This window comes from Diaphorina citri, unplaced genomic scaffold (assembly GCF_000475195.1).
Source record: "Diaphorina citri unplaced genomic scaffold, Diaci psyllid genome assembly version 1.1 scaffold260, whole genome shotgun sequence".
NCBI lineage: Eukaryota > Metazoa > Arthropoda > Insecta > Hemiptera > Psyllidae > Diaphorina > Diaphorina citri.
This window is the reverse complement of record NW_007377697.1, coordinates 130407-154091: the sequence shown is the minus strand read 5'-3', so window position 1 is coordinate 154091 and position 23685 is coordinate 130407. Positions and strand designations below refer to the sequence as shown.

Here is a 23685-nt window from a genome sequence, read left to right as displayed (position 1 = left end):
TTATTTTTTATTTATTACTTTTTCTTTTTTTTTTCTTGATTGTATAGGTACTTAGGTATCAAATTTAATGTTTTTGCTACATACACTAAAAAGAATGAGCCTTCAAAAGTTTGCCCCTCTGATTGGAAAAAAATGACACAGCTAGGTACTAGAAATTATTACCTACCTATCTTGTTTCCCCTTCTCTAGATATGTAAAATTTATAATTATTTATCTACTGATGATGCATGTACCTACAACACATACTAAGTACCTACACCATTTGAATGACTGGTAATTGTATCATATTAGTGTCACAACAATTATAACCATTTCTCCTTGATAATCATTTTCATTACCTATTGCATATTGATTTATGGTCTTGTTTATCATAAAATTATCAGTGAATCATTATTGCTGTACATTGAGGTTCTGTTATAACATCTTCATAAGGTATCTACCCCAAGTTAAACAGGAAATCTTAACATTATTTCTCACTGTATGTAAATTGTAGGCATATGGAGGAGAGCTCACACTGTCTTACCTATTACCTAAGCTTATAAAATTCAAAAGTGACAATGAAATAGAAGAGAGAGGAATAACTTACCCTATTATCATTTCTGTTGTGAAGACATAGCCCATCATTTTCAATATAATCAGGCACATCCTTGCGATTACAGAAATTAAAGACCATAGTATTCTGCCTATGATGCCATGGCTTGCTATCCCATAGATTCACATTTTCTGTTTTAATGGACAGTACTACTTGATTGACTGGGTTCTTAGATATGACATTGGTTTCTATTTTATTCACAGTTTCTACCACAGGAGGACTCACTTGTTGAGCAGGCTGCTGAATGGGCTTTATGATTCCTACTTGACGTACTTGATTCCGATCTTGAGGTAGATATGAATTATTTTTAGCACATGGAAATTTGAATTCCATAGTAGTCCCACTTTTGCGGATATTGTTCAAGGCAACATTGGACACTGACTTAGAAGACACATTACTATTTGGCATGGAATTGTTGCTCTTTATCAAATTAGTGAGGTTTTTGTTTTCATTGTTCTCCACAACTTCATTGGATTTCACATTGAAATTGATAGCATCCAAGTTTTCAAGCTTAGGAGATTCAGTTTTGATGATATCTGGCTGTTCAGTCTTGGGCTCAGACTTGAGGATTTGAGATTCTGTTGAGTCCTGAGCTTTGTTAATTACATTGTTCATAAGTTTGGTTTTATCATGAGGTGGGCTTGAATTGAAAGACACATTCTTTGAGTTCCTTGTTATTGGAACAACAGGTTGAGTCTGATTAGAAGTGTTGGGTTTTGCACTGACATTTGTTTTCACAGCCTTATCACTGTTATTGGTCTTGTAATTCTGAGTTATAATAATGGGTTTTGGGCTAACCACAGGTTTGGCATTTGTGTTTGAGCAAGAAATTTTGGGCTTCTCCGTAAGAATGTTTGGTTTTGTGGAGATTACAGGTTTGATTGGAGTATTCTTAGATTTATTTAAAACAGGAGATTTTTCAAATATTTTCAAAGTTTCTTTGACTACATCTGGTGGTGGAAACTCAGCAGCACTTGGAGTTTTCTCTGGAGATATTTTAGTAGGAGATTCCTGAGTTGTACAAGAGTTGTTCATCTCTTCAATAACAATATCTTTGAATGTTCTAAGCAGAGATTCTACTGACCGTGCTCTCTTCATAGATTCTCTGGAAATCACAGGCTTAGCTTCTGATCGGGAAAGTCTTTTGCTCTTTGTTATGTTTTCTGTGGCAGTCTCAAACTTTTTTGCACAGGACATTATAAAACTCTTGTTATTAGATTCAGTCTTCTCAGCAGCTAGTAAGTTTTCTAGGCTATTGGCTCTTCTAAGATTAGATAATGGAGGTCTAGCTCCTCTATTCTGATATTCTCTTACTGTCATGCTAAGATACTTGGTTTTCAGACGGTTCACAATGCCTGGTCCATACTGAAGCTCCTCACTTGAGTCTGATGTCTCTCCATCATAATTCCCATTGGTTTTCTCACTGTGCTTATTTCCAGATCTGATGGACTTGCTCAAGTTTGAATTCTTTGCATTGTTGATATTCATCATATTTTCTTCTCCCATTTTATGTCTTATTTTACTGGACACACTTTTACCTTTACTATCACTGTCTAATCTCATTATTCACACAAGTTGTAAGAACAGTACCTACTCTAAGAACAGTTTGAACTGAATTCATAAACAAACATTTTTTTTACCTACTTTTTGAATTCAAAGTACCTACACAAAAAGTAACAGATTTCTTGATCTAGCAGGCTGGGTATTTTAACACAAAAAGATATGAACATAGAACACTGAACTAACGAAACTAGTTTACAAGAAATAACACAGAGCTTAGGTAAGTTAGAAGTTATTTACAAAACACAAAAGCGACCTAAGCTCTCACTTCAGTCTGCTACCGTCCATGGCAACAGGCAACCTCTAGTTCACAACTCAGACTGTTATGTTTGTAATGTGTAGGGAATTCACACACACTTGTCTCGTCTAGCCTTGCTTCAGATCAGAAACCTCTTGGAGAAAAGTAGGAGAACGACCAAAACAATGCTTTAAGTTTGATACTGCTGGAACAAAAAGACTCATTAATTTCATTTGAGGGGTATATTCATATTACACAATCAATTAATCACTATTACCTACGTATTATTATTATTAGGTGTCACAGTAGGTATTTCAATAGTTTTTTTCGCCATTCATCCTGTGGATATGTAGGTACCTCCTAGAACCAAGCCTGTTAATATGTGAAGATCTAATGATGAAGATAATAATTAATACAGTTTGCTTTGTTCTCCTTTCGATAAAAACCGTCGGAACCAAGGTCTATTTTTCACGTAGATCGATTCTTTCATTTTCCTTTCACACAATGTATGCTCAATGATCTTGAGTAGATTTTTCATTTCGATGACAAATTCATTTAACACGTTTTCTGGAACGAAAAAGAACTAGTTTGAAATTAAAATGAAATAAATAGAAATAAAATAAGAGAAATTTGAGACTTGGTGCCCATGTATCTTTGAAGTCTCATTTTGACTCTCTCTAAAGAACATTACCAGTTATCCTTCATAAGTTCATTCAATTTCCAACAAACCTCAGTACTCTCAGTAGTGTGTTGGTTAGTGCTTTGGATTTTGAATCCCGGTTAGTGGTTAAAGCCTAGTAATAAAATTTAACCTGGTATATCGAGGAAAGACATTTGTGACAAGCATTAATGCCCAACACAATTGAAATTTCCTCATTCCGGTTTCACTATTTTCACTCAAGAATCAAATCCGAGTAGCGACATTCAAATTGAGCAAGATTAAGACCAAAAAAAGGAAAGTAATTACCCAATTCCTTTAATCTAAGAATAGAAGATTTTTACTGAGGATTAAAAATGGAAACCATATTGAAAAGTAGCACACTTTTCCTGCGCTTTTCAACAGGAAAAATTCACATTTTCCCATTACTTTCCCTGCTGCAAGCCAGTCCGTACCTGGCAAGTTGGTTGCACCAAGGCAAGGGTTAAAGAAAGTGTTTATGGTTTACTGAACTAATTGTGGAAGTCTTGTAAATTAGTACACTATAAAGACTAGCACAAATTATGACGCGAGACTTAAGGAAATGCGCGCGCCAACGAAATTAATCGCTACATGAATAAACGAGTAAGACACTAGCATACTCAGACTGTTATGTTTGTAATGTGTAGGGAATTCACACACACTTGTCTCGTCTAGCCTTGCTTCAGATCAGAAACCTCTTGGAGAAGAAAAGTAGGAGAACGACCGAAACAATGCTTTGTGATTCAATTTTATCAGAAGAGTTTTTAAATTCAGCCAATCAAGTTTCGATAAATTCTTGTGTTCAGGAAAACCTTCAAGCTGATTGGACGAATTTGTTTTGTAAACAAAAGTTAATACGTCATCATTTCTTGTAGTTCTACTTTCACTGTCTAGGTGGCAGCACTAAGTAGACCCAAAGCTACCATGAACTAAAATAGAAGTAGATACCTACCTACTTATTTCTTACCTAGGTATTTCCTACCTTAACCGTCTAAAATTACCTTTAGAATTATTAGGAGGAAACTTCTGTATGTACAAACTTAGGAAAATACTTACTTCAGGCACCAATTCCTTCTTATCTTTAAAGGACCATTTTGTATGAATGCCTGAAAATTGTTGTGTGTATGCAATGTGCCATACTTTGTCGTTTCGTTCTTCTGGAGATTAGGCTGAAGAAGATCATTGTATTTTCAAGTCCTGATTGTAAGAACATCGTGAGACTTGTAGTGTAGATAGTAAGGTATGTAAATTGGTCAGATGCAGGTAGTTAAGATAGGCGTAGGTATCTGGACTCTGAGACCAATAACCTAATCTAAAGGAGTGACTACCAACCTGGAACTATCCTTTGGAGCTTTGGGTTTTCTTTTGGGACATGTGGACGTGTAAAGACCTTTTTTTTCAATTTCTTTTTCTTTATATAGCCGTTTTTATTTCATAGCTGATGAAACAATTGCTACATTAGACTCACGTTGTGTCGTCTGTGTCATATACCATAGTATGTCTCTCATCAGGTGGGTGAGAAGAATTTCTTATTTTAGGAAGGAATATCATTAAAATCACAACTGACTTATAAAAGTCTCTATTTTTGGTAGTTAGGTAGGTATCTATTCGTAGATTCAAGAATGATCTATCTACATTGGTAAGTACCTACTGTTGGTTTTTACTAAATGAAAGTAAGTAGTTCCTTCTTAGTCAAGATGGTTTTTTACTTTTTTATCACCTCTATGACTTGAGAAAATCGCTAAACTTCTAATGGTAACCTCTTTGTCCGTCAGAGCGTTAATTACTTCTGTAGTTCTTGTGTTAATGAAGTTCGGATTAAAATTCTCAGTGGCAGACAGTTTACTTTCATTTTATGAGAACACTTTTCCGGTTTATTATTTGACGTTCGCATCTGTTTTCCCTTCACGGATTGCGGATTGTAATCAGACTGTCGATCCAGAAAGAGCTTGGCACTTTGCATTTCACATTTTGCGTTATGACGTAATATTACGGAAGAAAAGCCTTTAAAAACATTGTAAAACCATTGTAATATCTGCTGTGACGTCAAAATATTGTGCAATTCAAAGTGTGAAGTTGAATAGGTACACTTACAGGCTACACATAGTTGTCATACAGATATTTTCTTATGTTTCGTCAAGTTCAAGCATTCGGTAGAGCTTAAACTCCAAAAAGTATCAATTGATTCCATGAATCAGTAACTAGTCTTAAGGCATTTGATTGGTCAATTTTGACTTGAGACTGATCTAAGAACGATCATTCTTGTTCATAAATACGAGTGTAACACTTAGGTGTACATACTTACCTAGACAATGGAGACTTATACAAGATGCATTATACATACTTACAAATTGCATAGTATTTAGTGGTTATGATCAGAGAAAATTGTTATTTCTGGATTACTGCACTGCCGACCCGCCGCCAAAGTGGTTTTGAGCCCGGCAAAGGTTTGGCGAGTGATAACAGAGCTAAGATTGAATAGATATGGAAGAAATCTGGACTATCCTTGTGTGTTATAAAGAAAAGGGACATTCCGAAACTCCAGAAGGGATTCAGTAATGTTTAGGAGTCTAAGCCCTACACAATCTAAATAATTATGGTCTTATACGTATGGATTCGTAAATGGGGGTTTTTTTTCTGACAATATTTAAAAACAAACATTTAAAAACAAATAGATATTAAAATAAAAAGAAATTACATCTTCAAATACTATTGTATTATGCAAATCTGTCTACAAATAATATAAAGAAGAATTTGTTTTTTCTTACTTTTATTTTTTCTAGGTGCATGAGGCGTCTCCACTAATTCTATACGAAAAGTAGTGGAGATGCCTCAACACCCAATGGGAATACAGATCCTGATTACGTATGAAAATGTAAGTCGTGTTTTTGCTGCAACTATGACCAATTTATTAGTCCGTTAGCACTCGTTGTCTCTTTAAAGGATTGGTACGTCTATTTGGTATCTCTAAATCTGTATCTTTTCTTTGAAAATAATATCCTCTCAATCTCAATGCTGATTTTTTCACTTTCCTTTTCCTTTACATTTTATTATTTTTTTTCTTTCTTTTTAGACTTAATTTGTAATTATATCAAGACAATCTAGGTATACCCTACTAGAAATATCGGGATTCCGTCAGTCGATTTTTCATGTTTAGACAGTCATCCGTTCGGATACTTACCTACCAACCACACTCGACGTAACTTAACTTTAGTAATCTCTCAGGGTTCGTTTCATTTAACTTCAATGATACCTAAAACTAATACCTAATAGATTTTTCTAAAAAAAAAAAATAAATAAATAAAAAAAAAAACGGAAAGACATTTGTTAGGTAAGTCGGGTTTGTAAGGTTTAAACTGAGCCAAGAATCACCGATGATTCAGACAGAAAGATAGGTACTTCTTTACTTATTCTTCACTGAAGATATATCTCACTTCTTATTACTTTCGTTTGAAGGTCTTATTTTACTATCACTTACTAAATTTTTAATTTATCTTCTACTATCATTTTAAATGTTCCCTTTCGATTGAACGGATCGTATGGTCTTTTTGTTTTATTTTATTTTTTAAATAAATAAAATAAATACTTTTTTAAATATTTTTTGAAGACATTATATTATTTATTTTTTAGTTTTGTTTTGTTCTTCTGATTTATATGGATTAATTTTTAACTTCAATTCAAAAATGGTAAGTGATTTATTTATTTGCTTATTTTAAAGACCAATGGAATTCTAATTTTGATCTTTAGTTTTCCAAAAAGTCACCTATTAAAAACAACCCCAAAATTCGCATTCCTTATAGCCAGAACTTTTAGTGATAGGTACTTTTTTCTATTTTTACTTTTTTTTCGTTTTGACAGTTTCCCTGAGCACATTTCAAAGGTTATTGAAGGTCTAATAATATGTATCCCTCACGTTAAAAGGGGTTAAACAAAAGGGGTTTTACCTAATTAGTAAAATTATAATGATAAAATTATGATGGTCTCCATAGTAAGACCTTTTCTACCACCTTACTCTCAGGTAGGCTTACCAGACGTCCGCTTTTCGGCGGACATGTCCTTCTTTTTATACTTTACTTGCCTTCAACAATCATTTGATCGGACCGTTACTGGACCGTGACTGGACCTTGACTGGCACTATAGTGTGAATTAAGCTTAACTCGGGTATGTATGGTCACGAAGTATTCGTTTGTCCTCCGTCCGCCCGCCTTTTTAAAATATAGCAAAATGTCCGCCTTTTTGAAGTTTCGGCCTCAAAAACCTAAATTACGTAATATATGTTTTCCGTTGAGAAGAGGACGTCAGGACTCGAACTTTTGAAAAGCATGAATGAAATTTTTGTGCAATTAAGCCCATGTACAATGTAGGTACGGTATATGCTGTAATGTATTTTGTAGTCACTCACAGATCCTCGATTTCCATTTCCAAATGTCAAAGACCTCGGAGGTTACGTGGTCAGTAACTCGGGTATGTATGGTCACGAAGTATTTGTTGCTCTCAATTCATCATTGTATATTGTATAACATTTAACAAAAATGATTGAATCATACTCGTACGTAATATAATTAGGCAATCACATTGTCCTAGGTTTCCGAGTACAAAAGGAAATCAATAACACGCATCAAATGAAGAGTGGAAGTCTTCTCAATGAATAGATTGACCGCATAGTCTTGCAGTCACGTCTCTATAAAAACGTAGACATGCATGAAAAACGGATGTAATCACTTCCTAAATACAAATCATTTCATTTTCTATGGCAGACAATGGAATCAAATGGACAGATACTATGTAATACCTAGTTTGGTTTGTTATTATTGTATTGCTATTGGTCTGAGTATTATGTAGTTGGTTGCATGTTCTGCATGTTGCTCGGTTCTATAAAAAATCTTACCTGATAAAGAGATCTGAAAAACACAAGAAATCCATTATTTTAATGGTAGGTATTATCACGAGCGATGACATTAAGTACCTACGCAGAAAGGACATTCTTCTTAGCTGTGAGAAAGATAGCAAAAAATGAGGATAATAAAATAAAAGGAGGAACAAGGAAGAACCCATATAAGTGTCTGTTTAGATCACTATTAGAGCAATGGCAATGGGTAATGAATGGGTAGGTAGATACCTACTTTCGTTTTTTAATAATCAAATACCTAACTAAATATTTAAAATACCTGCTGCTTATAACGTAAAGCTTGAGAAGAAATTTCCCATTACGTTATTCAGTTTGTTTTCAATTTGTTTTAGTCAAACACTCGTAAGTACCTCTATCAGTAGATCCTTATACATTCCTACCACTAATATCACATCTAGCTATGTAACTTTCTTCCTGGCCTTGGAACAGAAATATTAAAATTACTTTGGATCTTATGCAGTGCTTTCACTTGATTGAGACAGTTTAGTTCATTCAAGATATTTTGCCAAGACGCGTATACTACCTCAAAATTTAAAGTTATTGAACTCTTTACCTTGTTGTTCACAGTTAAAATGAAATTTGTATAATATTATACATGATGTATAGTACATAACAACTTACAGGCAGATTTACTTGTTTGGATCTTATAAGAGGTGCTAGTCTGGTGTGGTTACTATGTATAACTTGTTTTACAAATTTTTAAATGTTTCGGACTATACTCAAAGTTACATGTAGAGCTAATTATCAATAGTCAAGTTTCAGCTAATACCTGCTCAATTGAATGTCTGTACCAGTTCCTTTGATAATTTAGTACTTTGCAATATTTCTCCGGACCGTCTTAGTTTTATGTCTTTCGACCACACCGGTCGGTAAATTGGTTCTCTAACCAAGTTCACTGTGACTACTGACTAGTTTACCAAGACTTGTGTAGTTTTATGTCTTTCGACCACACCGGTCGGTAAATTGGTTCTCTAACCAAGTTCACTATGACTACTGACTAGTTTACCAAGACTTGTAATTCAGTCGATGTACAATGTATGTACATTCAGTAGGTATATAAATAGGTGGTAGGTATGTAGGTACACTGTACATAGATTAAAAGACTTGTACTCAGACCAGAGGAGAGATCGACAAATGTGATTTCCATTTTGGGTTTCAGTTTCAGACTTGTCAGTTTTAATTCTAGGAGAATGTTGGACTTTAATTGTCCACGTGAATCATCTTCTGATGACAAACCATCAAGAATACTACATGAGCATTTCAGTCACTCTCCAGTAAAACAATCTGTTACTTTCATGTAGAGAAGGAACAAATGACTTGAGAAACTTTTCGAGCTCGTACCTACTATCTGTATGTCCCGAATAATCTAAAGATTCTAAAGCTTTTTAATTTGGCATTATGAGGACTATAAATTTGTTTCGTCGAAGTAACAGTTATTTGGTTAGGAAGTAAGCCTCTTGTCGTCAAATTACAAATGTCTCGACTCATTTCGTTAATAGCTATTAGGTTAGACACCACTTGGCTACCAGCATGGAAGCCAACAAGAGTAAACACAAGACACCAGTCGTTTTGTTTTACCACAAAAATCTACATTTATTTGTAAATAAAAAAAAATCTTCATCTGTTTAGAAAAAAAAAGACTTCCTTTCTCCGCGTTATGTTTATATAGATATTACTTGTGTAATGGGTTGAATCCACATCAGTGAAAGTGATTACCAAGGTCTATTAGTCAATGAGATTTGAATTCTCAGGTTTGTTGTGTCCACTATCCACTTGTCTCAGTATTATCTTACCTATTATGTTTTTTACTATTATGTAGTCGACTGCTTATTATGTTTTTGTACTTATGTGGAGAGAAGAGGAAAAAGGAGTGGTATGATGGATGTCATTTTCGAACGAATTCATTGGTAAACCGGCTTCTATCTAACGTAGTGATTTCTAATTTAATTCATAAAATTGAATTACTATTATTTACCTAGGTATCTTGCTTTATAAAAGAGAGAGGGGATTTTAAATGTAACCTTTAGAAGTTTAGAATCTTTAACAAGAAAAACCTAAACTCTTCTGGACTGAAATTATGAAATTCTGGGGAAAAAACCTATGGGTAGGTAAATACCTATTAGTCCTATTACCTTAATGTTTTCTCCTTCTATGGCGCATGGCGCACACCAATCTTCCTTTTCTACTGACTGAAATGTTTATGGACCTACCTGAAAAATCACTTAAAAATAATTAAATAGTAAATACCTAATGGATCTGAGAAGGCATCTAATTGTAATTTGGAAAACAGTATTTTTCCCTACGTTCCAAGTCGCAGAAGAGTAGAATTGATTAATTATATCTGCAAAAGTGTCTTAATTGGGAAACCATTTATGTTCATCGCTAAAAAAAAAAAAAAAGACACAATAAATCAATAGTGTGAACAAATTATAAAATCAATAGCGCAGTGAAGATATAAATTGGGAAATTGAATCATCATTGCGTAACGTGGAACCATCCCAATTCGCTCTATTGGAATAAATAGCATACACAAATGTACAGGGGTTTTTTTTCCTTCATCGTGAGTGAATGAGTAATGAAAGCAGCTAAGCAGCCGAGTTTAATGTAAAACAACGTTACTTTACGAACCAATGGTGATTTACCGACGAGAGGAGAAGTGAAGGTGAAAGTTCGATTTACTTTCTCTGAATAAATCATCTAGTAAAACGTATGGGTACATTGGTACACAACACCGGATACAGGGTCTTTGAGGATAAAGGTTTGCCCTTTGTGACTTTTAACTTGCAATGACAGGTTATCATGGGAGGGAACATTGACCCTAAAGTTTTACATGGGCTTGGAATGTTTTATCTGAATGCCAATACTTAGAGTGTTTTATACTGAATGCCAATACAAAATGCCAATACTGGTATTGGCATTTTGTTCTTCAAGGGCATTGAAGGACAAAATGCATCTTTGAAATTCTGCACCTTAACTTAATCGATCTTCTTACAATCTCGATATTTTTTAGGATGATAAATTAAACCTAATTCAGTTACTAACTGGGTTTAATTAATTCCTAAACACAATTTAAATTAAATTTCACACAGTTAACTATAGGACAAAATTCAATGAAAGTATTGGTATATCTCCTTCTATATTTAAACTGCCGATAAGACGTGAAGTAAAATTAAAAGAAGTCATTTTTGGCCGCAGTTCAAAGACATATTTATATGAAATCAAACGCGCAAACGTTCAAAATTTGAAATTATTTCTACCTAAAAACTCAAGTCTGTAAAGTTTATGAAGTTGGATTTCAGAACAACACAAGATTCAAAACCTGACCCTGTAAAAGTGTTCCTGTTTTGTAAACCACTTCTACGTAGGTAGGACATTAGATAATAGAGTTAACTGTTACTATTACATCAAACATTGTGACAAAAAGTCGTGCATTATAAACGAATCTGAGATTATATCCTCATATGAAGAAGTTATTACAGTTACAGTGATATCTTCTTATTTGGTACCTAATATTCGTATTGTAAATTGTATTGACTACAAATAGGGAGCTTTTACGTTGAAAGTTGAAGAATTCATTAGGGAAGGTCAGATAGACATTATTGACTATTGCTGGCAACATATTTCTCCTTCCAAGAAATTTTATGAACGTTTGCGCGTTTTATTTCATATACCTACATATCTCTTTGAAGCGCAGCCAAAAGAAGTGGCTTCTTTTAATTTTACTTCACGTCCCATGGGCAGTCTAAATAATTTAAATAAAGGTAGATCTACCAATGCTTTCATTAAATTTGATTAAACAATGATGATTTTCCTATCGTAATATAATCATAAACCATGTAGGTACCTATAGAGGTGTTATTGTTCAAAGTATTAGGTAGTTATAAAACTTATAAACCTTCTTTAAAATTAAGAATATCGTGTTAATGACCAACAGGTTAAAACGGACTATTCTCTGAAATCGTCTAGTCGTGAATTTTAGGTCTTGTAGGCATTAAACTATGAAAGTAAGTTTAGACCAGCACGATGATAATATCATATTTGGCTAGACTTAACCATAGACATGGTAATCTTGACCAGAGGAGATATAGAATTCACCCAGTTCTATATTTTTAGAATCGTGAAGGTATCTTTATCAGTTGTAAAGTAGGGTTTGTACTTAATGTGAATGGTAAGAAATTCTAGGATTATCTCATCATTTATAGGTAAATAAGATACGTAACAAATACCCCTTGTGTCAGATAGCAAATATTGGGGAATTTTTTTCGAGTTAATGTTTAAAAGAGGGTACCCATGTACATACCTACATATGTATAATGGTTTATGACTATTTCACAAGAGTATTTATTTTGTAGATGTGACTCGTTAACTTAGAAATGTTTATTTTGCAGATATCTGCACATGGATGTGACTCACATGAGAAGTAATGATGAACAACAGAGGAACTTGGACCAAATTGTAACCTTAGTGAATAATACACAAGTACTGAAAAACATTTCCACACTGTCTGAGCCAACCTCGACGGAAGAAATTAAGAAAGTTGCTACATGGATGTGACTCACATGAGAAGTAATGATGAACAACAGAGGAACTTGGACCAAATTGTAACCTTAGTGAATAATACACAAGTACTAAAAAACATTTCCACACTGTCTGAGCCAACCTCGACGGAAGAAATTAAGAAAGTTGCATCCAACGAAAATCCAAGCAGACAACGACGATCAACTGACAATGAAATTGAATTAGAAAATACTCCAATCAATGACTTTGTTATAACCGATGAACAAAAACGATTTCTCAGTAATCCAACACTGTGGAAAAATAGCGGATGTGTTAATAAAATCTTTTGTGAAATTATGATAGCTCAACCTCAAGAATCATATCTGCTACTGGAGAGTAAAATGATTAAGTACATTGAGTCGTAAGTATTCATAATCCAAGCTAATTACTTTGTAATTTTATATAAAACTAGGAACAACTTGTGCCTGTTCTGTACCAAACAGTATCTACGAGTATCATAAAAGAAGAATCAAGATGGTTTTTCTGTTTTGGTAACAGATCCTCTTGGTTAATCTATGATTATGAGGACAGAAGATGTAATTCTAAATCCGCTGAATTACGTTTTCACTTAGAGCAGGCGTTTGTCCTCCGTCCGCCCGCCTTTTTAAAATATAGCAAAATGTCCGCCTTTTTGAAGTTTCGGCCTCAAAAACCTAAATTACGTAACGTATCCTTTTTCGTTGAAGAGAGGACGTCAGGTCTCGAATTTTAAAAAGCATAAATGCACTCTTTGTAAAATTCAGTCGATGTACAATGTATGTACATTCAGTAGGTATATAAATAGGTGGTAGGTATGTAGGTACACTGTACATAGATTCCTCTATCTTGGTGAAGTTTTCACTCGTATCGCCTGGTCCTTGCGTTGGCAATTCTTCTTGTTTACTTGTTGGTTCGCTATGTTTACTCGTTGGTTCATTATGTTTACTCAATACAGTTATCTACATATTAAATTAATTTGAAATCCTTGTTTGTCGAACTGGGATGAGATTTAAAAGTTTACACAGCCCAACAATACCACCTCTATGACTTGAGAAAATCGCTAAACTTCTAATGGTAACCTCTTTGTCCGTCAGAGCGTTAATTACTTCTGTAGTTCTTGTGTTCTATGCTTAAATGAAGTTCGGATTAAAATTCTCAGTGGCAGACAGTTTACTTTCATTTTATGAGAACACTTTCCCGGTTTATTATTTGACGTTCGCATCTGTTTTCCCTTCACGGATTGCGGATTGTAATCAGACTGTCGATCCAGAAAGAACTTGGCACTTTGCATTTCATATTTTGCGTTATGACGTAATATTACGGAAGAAAAGCCTTTAAAAACATTGTATAACCATTGTAATATCTGCTGTAACGTCAAAATATTGTGCAATTCAAAGTGTGAAGTTGGATAGGTACACTTACAGGCTACACATAGTTGTCATACAGATATTTTCTTATGTTTCGTTTTCAATAGTTCAAGCATTCGGTAGAGCTTAAACTCCAAAAAGTATCAATTGATTCCATGAATCAGTAATTCTAACGGTCTATCGGTAATTGAAACAATTTTAACTGACACTGGATATAAAGAGAGCTAAAAGCGTCTTTGAAGATGCGTACATTATACGATCAAGGAACAGCGTTTATTACTTCTTTGAAAAATACTTGGGCTCCGATACCAGCCAATTGGTGTTTTCCCAAGTTCATTTATTTGCTCATTTATTCCGTGACAATTTGGTTACTTCAGGTTACGTTCCCACATATTTATTTGTCCGTGACCTTTTAGTCTTATTCGAGCAGGATAAACAAGGTATATTCTATTCTACTTAATAAACTTCCTTTTTCCTATAAGAAACAGTTTCACGTTTCACTTTATACCTAGTTAATAGAATTTCAACTGTTCAGATAATGATTGAGATAAATTTTATATTGCTAATAAAAACAAGAGCAGACTAGAAGAATTTAATGATGTGAAATATGTGAGGAATTTTTAAAGAGCAACATCATGAGATATGAAGAATGGGTAACCCATTACCCATATATGAGACTGCCTAGACTCTCAACACTTGGGTACATAGCTCTGAATTTCTGGTCAAGAAAAAATTCAATATTGAAATTTCAAGTTCAAAGGCAGATATTTTGAGTAGTCATATTCAATGTCTTGTTTGGTTGTTTGACAGTGGTACCTAAGCAGTTCATTTACCTCATGGGAATTTGATTTGTCCGTTTTATTATCATCAATTGATTACCTACTCTTCTGACCATCCATTTGATTTGGTACCTGATTTTTATTGCTTATAGGTAGGTACATTTAGGTACAACATTCACAATTTACGAGCTGTAAAGCTTTCAAGAGGAGATACCTACCTTACTTACCTATGTTTCTGTGGAAAGACGCTGTATAAACATACACGAATAGTAGGTAGGTATAGGGTACTACACATCAGGGTTGAATGGTAGAGATTGTCTTAGACAATAATATCGCCCCTTATTTGTAATTCTTCTATAGACGAGAATCTGTGTTCAACGAATTATTAACCAATAAATCAGAATCTAAATAAGAAAATGCTTTATAGTATCTACGTAGGTAACTCTGAACTTTTGGACTGAAGAGTTTAAGTTCGTTTGTTTTCGAATGTATGAAGCTACAATGTGAGCGTCGTATTTCACACTCAATTAATTCGAGTATTAGTTCACAACTTGAGACTTTGGATGACAGAATTTTTTATTGGTCATCTGTTGAAAAATGGTCTTTATAGAGCGACAGCGGCTACAACGCGCTAATAAAACCTTAAGACCCTGGAATAACCTCCATGGCCAAGTGGCTATCAGTAGGCTTTTACACCCGAGGTCCTGGGTTCAATTCCCGTCCCTGATCTCTTTAGAAATGATGATTGAGGACACAAATCAGGTAAGATGTGTCATGTTTCGATTGATGAACTAATCTCAATAGGCTAAATTTTCATGCTGTGAATTTTTAATCATTAATTTTAACTCCTACAAAAACACTGAGTTGGTGTTACAGATCATCAATGAAAACTAATCCGTTAACGATTTTAATATTTGATGATTTCATTAGGATTAGGCAAGACCGTGATTATCGGCGTAAAATTAATTCAACTTAGAGGTTTGGCCTATACAGCTCCGGATAGATTACTCCGTTTTGGAGGATATAAAAGTGCCCTTCGGTGCGAACGACCTGACTGTCCGTAGTGCGTAGTGTTAGAGCGCCAAAAAAAATCCCTATCTCATATTAAAGCATCTCCTGTCATCCTCTTCCTGTGGTTAACATTTTTACCACCTAGAAACATTCCATTATAAAATAATGGCCAATACCTACCTACCACCCATATTTTGGTAGGATCTCGTAGTCGAGTCTATTATTTTAGTTCATAATTTTTTTTTTTTTTTTTTTTCTAAATTAGGTAGATTCCTAGTATTATTTTTTAGCTTTATTCCTAATTCTGTGGGTGTAGCAGCAGTAATCATTACGAGATCAGGGCTTTACAGGAATTGCTTCTTAAGCTTCTTTGCAAAAGCATTTCCTGACATTAAAGCTGAATTTGTTTGAGATTACAAGGGAAATCGAGGGGGTATTAACATATGCAAGTAACTACAGTCTATTCGAAAATGCTCCAGTATCATCTAACAATCTTTTATCACTTTAGCTCACATCATGAGACGACTCAATTTTCATACCACTTGTTGCAGGTTACCCTTTTTTCACCTACACGTTGTTCAGCTACATGAAAGGCAAAAGTAAACAGACGACCATGTAACAAAAAAACACTCTCAAGTCCTTTGAATTTTCCTCTGACCAAGTAAATGAAGCACATACAAGTCTTTCAAATATTTTCATTCGTTTAAAATGAGTTTGCATTACTATACCCACTCGTATTATGCGTTCCAAAGACTTTGATGATATTTACGACGAATAAAGAGATACGAGATTACGTTGAAATGAAATTTCTATATCGAAGGGTTCCATTTTCTAACCCCTGCCATTATTTTTATTACGTTTATTTTATCCACACACAATACTGCCTCTATTGCTCTCAGCTCTTTTTACCTAATAATATTAGCATAATTTTTATTCGCAAGTAGGAAAATATAAGAAAGGCAGTAGGTATATTGAACTCACTACAGGATATGTGAGAATTTCCTGAAGGAGTTGAAATACAGTTATCTACATATTAAATTAATTTGAAATCCTTGTTTGTCGAACTGGGATGAGATTTAAAAGTTTACACAGCCCAACAATACAAATACATGTATACAGTAGCTCTGGTATTGCACATTTTCTAATCTACGTTTTGAATTTGTTTCCATTGCAAGTAATATTGACACAGAGGTGAAAAGTTCCGTTATCTATTGTGACTGGTAGCTTTGATTCCTGCATTGCTTCCCATCAAACTCATGAAAGTAAACAAGAATCCTATCACATCGTGTGGGTGATCAGTGCTCACAAAACGCCGGAAGTTAGAAACAACTTCCTTTATACTGAGCCATGAGGCATGAGCAAGAATTGGAGTGTTGTCCCTTTCATTTTCATTTCCAATTAGAAAAAACTACACACACTGAGTGCGCATTGTTTAAACAAGAACAATAAGTCCCAATTGAAACTCGCCGAATAATGAGAGAGTTACCGAGTTCGAGTCCTGTTGGCGTCCTAAATTTCTCTCATTTACTCGCACATAGATTAAAAAAAAAATCATGTTACTTATTATACTGGTGGTTTTCGTGTTGATTATTTTCTGCGTCCTCCTTTTGGTTGAAATGGCCGCCTTTTTTAGCCAAAATGTCCTCCATTTGAAATTTCTTGTCTCGTAACCCTACTCTCAGGTTCTTTTTGCATGACGTTATTCTAAGAATAGGACAAAAAGAGACAAAGAATAAATGAAAACAAAAAGAGAAGAGGGTAAGCGATTTTTACCTCAGGAGGAGTTCTCTACCACCTAGCTCTTAGAGCTCTATTATTATGTAGTCAAATTCTCAATAAGTGACGATAAAATACCATGTTTCGGCTGGTATTGAGCCCGCGCCCTCCTGTTTACCTTGTGAGTGTTTTGACGCCAATAACATAGGTAAAGGTTTTAGAAAACTGAACAAATTAGGTGATATCTAATTTCTTATAAATTTATTTTCTTGGAAACGCATTGGAGCCTAACATAAGAAAGAAGGGACTGAAATTCGAGAAGTTTAGCTGTATATAAATTCAATCCTTTTGAGTCGTCCCATCTGGTCACTCCTGGCCAGTTCAAATAAACGAAAAGTATACCAATCCAGATAAGAGATCCTCCTATAAAATCAAAATGTAGGTATACCTACTATCCTAGACCTAAAAGTGACTGTGTAATCGGGCCTTACATTCATAAAATGAAAGAAAGAGTTAATCAACTACTTTTTTTCAAATGACATTTAAGTAATTTAACTTTAGGCATAACTAACATTTCTTTCATGAAACAACATCAGCTCTCTTTCAAGCCTAAAATATCCGATTTCTCAATTTCACACGATTGATTCTAAAATCTCCCGGTGGGTCTGGTTTAAAACGAAACCGTAGTATCTTAAATGCGAAGATCATTGAATGAGCTTTAATTAGATTATTACATTTCATAGCCTGCGACTATTTGCCTGGCTTTGATTTGGACTTGCCTATATTCGCTTGTTCTCTCTTGCTGAATGAAATAAGAATCACTTTCGATTGTACAAATGACTAATAGCTTTGCTTCGGAATCTTAGTAGCTAAAGTGTTGGACTTGTGATCCAGGGGCTGAAGTTTTTTTTTCTTTTAAGAGTAGGAAATAGTATTGAGCCCAAATCAATAATAGACTTATGCGAATGGAAGGTAACCACTAAGAGAGGTTAATGCCGGAGGCGTTCTCTACCACCTAACCCTAAAGCTGTGTCCACACATAGTCGACGCCGTCGATCGATCGACGAGGTGAAGAGGTGAATCGATTATGTGTGGATGCAGCTCAGTACATATTGCTCAAAATTTCCTCGTACGAGTAATAAAAAAACCTCCAAATTTCCCTCCACCATACTACGTTTCCTTGAAAGTAGGATCTACCTACTGCATTAGGAATCAGTCAGTAGATCTTCTCTGTAATCTCTCATTCGATTTTAAAGTAGGTACAGATATATCAACTTGAAAGTTATTTTCTTTCCATTGTGAAAGTCGACGCAAAAATTGTTTTATTACTCTTTAATTTTTACGAAGTAAATTATTCTAATACTTGTGCTTATTTATTGAGTATGTAATTTTGCATAGGCACATGTTCAGATATGCGGGTTTGAAGGTATCCTGTCATATGTAATATGTATAGGTTCGCATTACGTATTGTGACGGGAAAGTTGGAGAAGAGGACGAAAATTTTGATCAAATCTTGACAAAATAATTAAGAGAAAGGAACCACTAAAAGTTTGCATTTAGGTATGTTGTCCTTACTCCTTAGTCCTTATCCAAGATCATTTTCGGTATTTTTCAATAACTTCTGATGGAGAAAACTATAATAGATAGATATTAAGCATCGAAGGTACAGAGGAGACTAGGAAACTTTAGAATCACGTCAATGAAAAAATCCTTCAATGTAGAAAAAGTCCCAGATCGTAGCCGGAAATTTGATCACAGAGAAATGGGCTGAACTTTTACTTTAAAATTGAAGAGATTATGAGAATTTGAGAAACTACCAAATGGGTACTTTGTAGTAAAGAGTTCTAATCTTACTACGAAAAGAAGTAATCTTACGCCAGGAAAGAATACAATGCTGGATTTATTGCAATCATCATAGAAGCTACCAGCATATCGACATAATGTCTGTGACATTTTCTAATGCAAATCATTACGAGGCACAACACAGAATGACTTGGACTATTTATCCTATTGTTAGCCGTGAGATTTAGATAATGAAATGTGCCTTATAGATAATGTCCTGTATTCTTTGGGCTTATTGCAATTGGCGAACGTCTCCCAACGAGGTAAGTCGTAGTGCCAATTGTGCAAAACTAGGAATCAATTGTGCAGAACTAGAAAATGGGAATCTTTGATTTTTTGAAAAATCTAATGGAAGTGTAAAACTTGGAAAATAATGTGCTGAAAGAGGATCTCTTCAGGAAAATTCTGAAAGGGAATTTCATCATATCAGTTGAATATTATAGTTATGTAATATTATACCCGATTCAACTCGATTCTACGATTATCTTCAGTAATACTTATGCAATATAGGCAGGTACCTATGCAGTACACTTACCTACCTAAGTACCTACCTACCTACCTATCTCATGGAAGAGTTTTTGAAACCAGATGAACTTTGAACGCCTTTATCAATACTGCGTAGATTAGGTGAAATCTCGATACATTTCTTGAAACCATATGTCATAACATAATGTGTTATATGCTGTAATGTATTTTGTAGTCACTCACAGATCCTCGATTTCCATTTCCAAATGTCAAAGACCTCGGAGGTTACGTGGTCTATTACCTTAATGTTTTCTCCTTCTATGGCGCATGGCGCACACCAATCTTCCTTTTCTACTGACTGAAATGTTTATGGACCTACCTGGAAAATCACTTAACAGTTAATTAAATACCTAATGGATCTGAGAAGGCATCTAATTGTAATTTGGAAAACAGTATTTTTTCCCTACGTTCCAAGTCGCAGAAGAGTAGAATTGATCTAAAAGAGTTTCTTAATTTTCCTACCAGATGCATTTTCACATGTAATGCACAAATGAGGTAATTAAAACTGAGATCAGTTCCAATTTCTTTTCTTCTTCCATTGGTGTGTTGTTTTAATGATTGTTTTATTCACAATGACTTGACTATCCTAACCGAATGATATTCCCACATACCTAATAGGTATTTTGTATCTAGTTACGGGTTACGGATACAGAATAACATGGTTATGTCTACATTTCGACTTTAAGTTTGGTTGTTAATTTTAAAATTCCACCCTTTGGGCTACCTACTGGGCAAAGTAATCTACCACCCTTGGAACCCTAGAGCACTATTATTACGTGGTCAAATTCAAAATTTATATAGTGAACTCGCGACTTTAGAACCAACATAATATGTCTTGATAACACGACCCCTTCTGCTTCGATGGGGAAAAAATATTTTTTGTTAAACCACCCGGTCTGTATGTGGGTAGGTACTTACCTAACCGAAGTATTGGTATCGCTATGCCTATATTGAAACTAAAAGTTAATAATGTATGCTCAGATGATATCTAAAGTAATTATAATGATTTTCTAAGCTCGTAAAGTAGCCTGAAGCAAATTAAATCAAGTTTCATATGCTATTTCCTTTTTCAGATTCAAATTTCCGTCCTACTGTTGATGACTACACTTGGTGCAAGCGTCTGGTGTTCTCTCCCCGCTTCCAACTCATCAAGAGCATTGACGTTCAGAACTTCTCTTCATGTCGCCAGGAGTTTGAATCCAGAGTCCACAGAAAATTTATCTGTCAAAACCAAGTCCGGAGATTTAGCTACAATCATCGTTAAGAAAAGAGAAGGAGGTCGAAACATCAGGAACTTTTGGATTCAAGATGATACAAACTGGAAACCTATCACTTCCACCAGTGCAGAATCTGTCAGTAAGCAGAGAAGTTTCTCAGCTAATAATTTTGTAACTAGTGGTAATGTTACATCCTTTGATACTCCAGTAAAGAATGATGTGTCAAGTTCAAGCAGCGTAACACAATCCCCTAGATCAGACAAAACAAGAAGTGAAATAAATAAAATTGAGACTCCAAAGAATACATCACCTCAAAACAATACTGCCGATGTCAAATCAACAGTGAACCCAGATAGTAAACAAGATCAGGCAAAAAGTACTGCCGCACCTTCCGATAGTAATGTTCAAAAATTAGAATCTACTGAGGTATTTGGAGGTATCACTTCATCACCATATCCATCTGAGAAAACAACTCGAAGTGTGCAAACCTCTGCCGGAGTTTCTAGTTTTGAAGTTTACCCAATACAAGGATCAGCAGGAAAACATTCTGGTTCTAATTTCGTCCCAATTCAATCCCAATTCCAAGCTCGAAAACTTGTCCCAGATCCCATCACAGTTACATCATCCATGTCATTGGGAAATCAAGGCAATACTGAAACCGAGGAGGATAGACAAAGCCGCAAGTTGTACGTGGATCCTGATGGTATTCCTGTAATCACAGGTATTAGGGTACCTGATGATGAAAGTGACAGACAGGTGTGGCGTAACGCCAGAGTCATCAATGGAATACTTGTACCTTATGCTAAGAACCACAATAGTAAATACCCGCAGAAAGTTTCAGCAAGTAATTCTCATCCAACTGTTCAGCCTGCAAGTACACAATGGTTGAAATCCGAACTGAATCAGAAGAAACCAATGCCTACTGTGGTGAAAGATAGTGCAGCACCTGGGAAATGGTCAGAAAAGAAAATGTCTCCTACAATGAAAGTTTCAGCAAGTAATTCTCATCCAACTGTTCAGCCTGCAAGTACACAATGGTTGAAATCCGAACTGAATCAGAAGAAACCAATGTCTACTGTGGTGAAAGACAGTACAGCACCTGGGAAATGGTCAGAAAAGAAAATGTCTCCTACAAACCCACCCCCACTAAATGTAATGCTCATTGAAGAACAAGATGATAAATGGCAAAAGCTTGGTACTGTGTACAATTCTAATAATGGCCACGGACAAGAACAGGAGAGCAAATTTAGACCTAGCCCGGTGTGGATAAGAGATGACGTACACCCCCACTAAATGTAATGCTCATTGAAGAACAAGATGATAAATGGCAAAAGCTTGGTACTGTGTACAATTCTAATAATGGCCACGGCCAAGAACAGGAGAGCAAATTCAGACCTAGCCCGGTGTGGATAAGAGATGACGTCAGACAGAGTCAGGATGAAAGTTATGTTAGTGATAAAATCCTGGACTACATTAAACAAATTAACCAACACGAGACTAGTCATCGCTTGGTTCGGAAGGTGGAAGACAGAGATGCTAGAGCTTTCCTAGAAGAAGAAGCTGGCCGTAGTATTCACCCTAGAGCTATCCAGAGAGTAGGAGACAATATAAACTCCAACTATTACACCTCATCAACCATATCACCCCCTCGAGTATCATTTGAAGGTGTAAGGACTCCTGTGTTACAATATGCTCACCCAGAACTCGGGGTTCAACCAGCTAAACTTGTTTCCACTTCAGCTCCACAAAAAGAAGCCGAACTTGAGCCTGTCCTAGACAGTCGTGCTCAAGCCCTGGCTTATTTCGCACACGATATCCATGCAGACCGCAGTCCTTTTGCTTTCGAACCTGGTCGGGGTTCAACCAGCTAAACTTGTTTCCACTTCAGCTCCACAAAAAGAAGCCGAACTTGAGCCTGTCCTAGACAGTCGTGCTCAAGCCTTGGCTTATTTCGCACACGATATCCATGCAGACCGCAGTCCTTTTGCTTTCGAACCTGGACTTGAAGAAGAAGCCAGAGTCCAAGAAAATCTTGACGCAAAACCCGTAAAACCTTCCACAAGACCAAAGAAAACACTGACGTATCCTTCTCCAAAGTACGTAGACTCCAACATGGGTCATGGTCATTACAACAAATACGAGTACTCCAGTAAATATCCATTCTCCTACAAAGGATATGGAGGAGGTTATTATACACACATTCATGAGCCAGAGAAACCAATGTGGAAGAAAATCAGTGACTCGGTAAAAGATCACGTACAAAGTGGAATTGAAAAAATGTCCAACTTGACTCGACCTGTTGTGGAACCTCTTATGGAAGCAACACATAAAATATCTCAGAATCTTGGACTGTCTTCTGGGAATAGAGATCTGAACACAATTAAGGAAAAAGTAGGACTAGCTGGAAGTCCCTCTATTTTATTGCCTGCCCTTGGTCTTGTAGCCGGGGGTGCCGCGTTAGGATTAGGAGCGGTTGCCGTAGGAAGGTGAGTTATTTATTTTATATTTTATTAAGAGTAAACACCAATCATATTTCTTTGAAATTCAGATCCTTCAACTACTTTCTCCGTCCAACCAGTCACCATTCAGCTCTTCGTAGGTATTTTATCCCTGAATATTGGTAGGGATTTATTGTGATACTCAGGGATAGTGGCGGTAGGTTGTAAATTTTGGTCTCCCTAATTAGGTGCCAAACTCGGTGAAATCGTTTCAGT

At 35.4% G+C, this 23685-nt stretch overlaps 2 protein-coding genes across 2 annotated transcripts in view; one reads left to right on the top strand and one right to left on the bottom strand.

Moving 5' to 3' along the window:
* The window catches only part of LOC103506755 (rho GTPase-activating protein gacZ), a 31372-nt gene extending 28848 nt beyond the window's left edge, over nt 1–2524 (bottom strand). Inside the window, exon 1 of the mRNA XM_008471156.3 lies at nt 587–2524. Within this exon, the coding sequence (XP_008469378.1) occupies nt 587–2155 (1569 nt within the window). The 5' untranslated portion in view covers nt 2156–2524. The remainder of the gene's footprint in view (nt 1–586) is intronic.
* Nucleotides 2525–6636: 4112 nt separating this feature from the next.
* Nucleotides 6637–23564, top strand: LOC103506764. The gene is given in 4 exon segments (XM_026821745.1): nt 6637–6755; nt 20828–22166; nt 22262–22821; nt 22823–23564. Coding segments are annotated over 4 exon segments (2541 nt in total). The 5' UTR covers nt 6637–6752; the 3' UTR covers nt 23462–23564.
* Nucleotides 23565–23685: the final 121 nt, after the last annotated feature.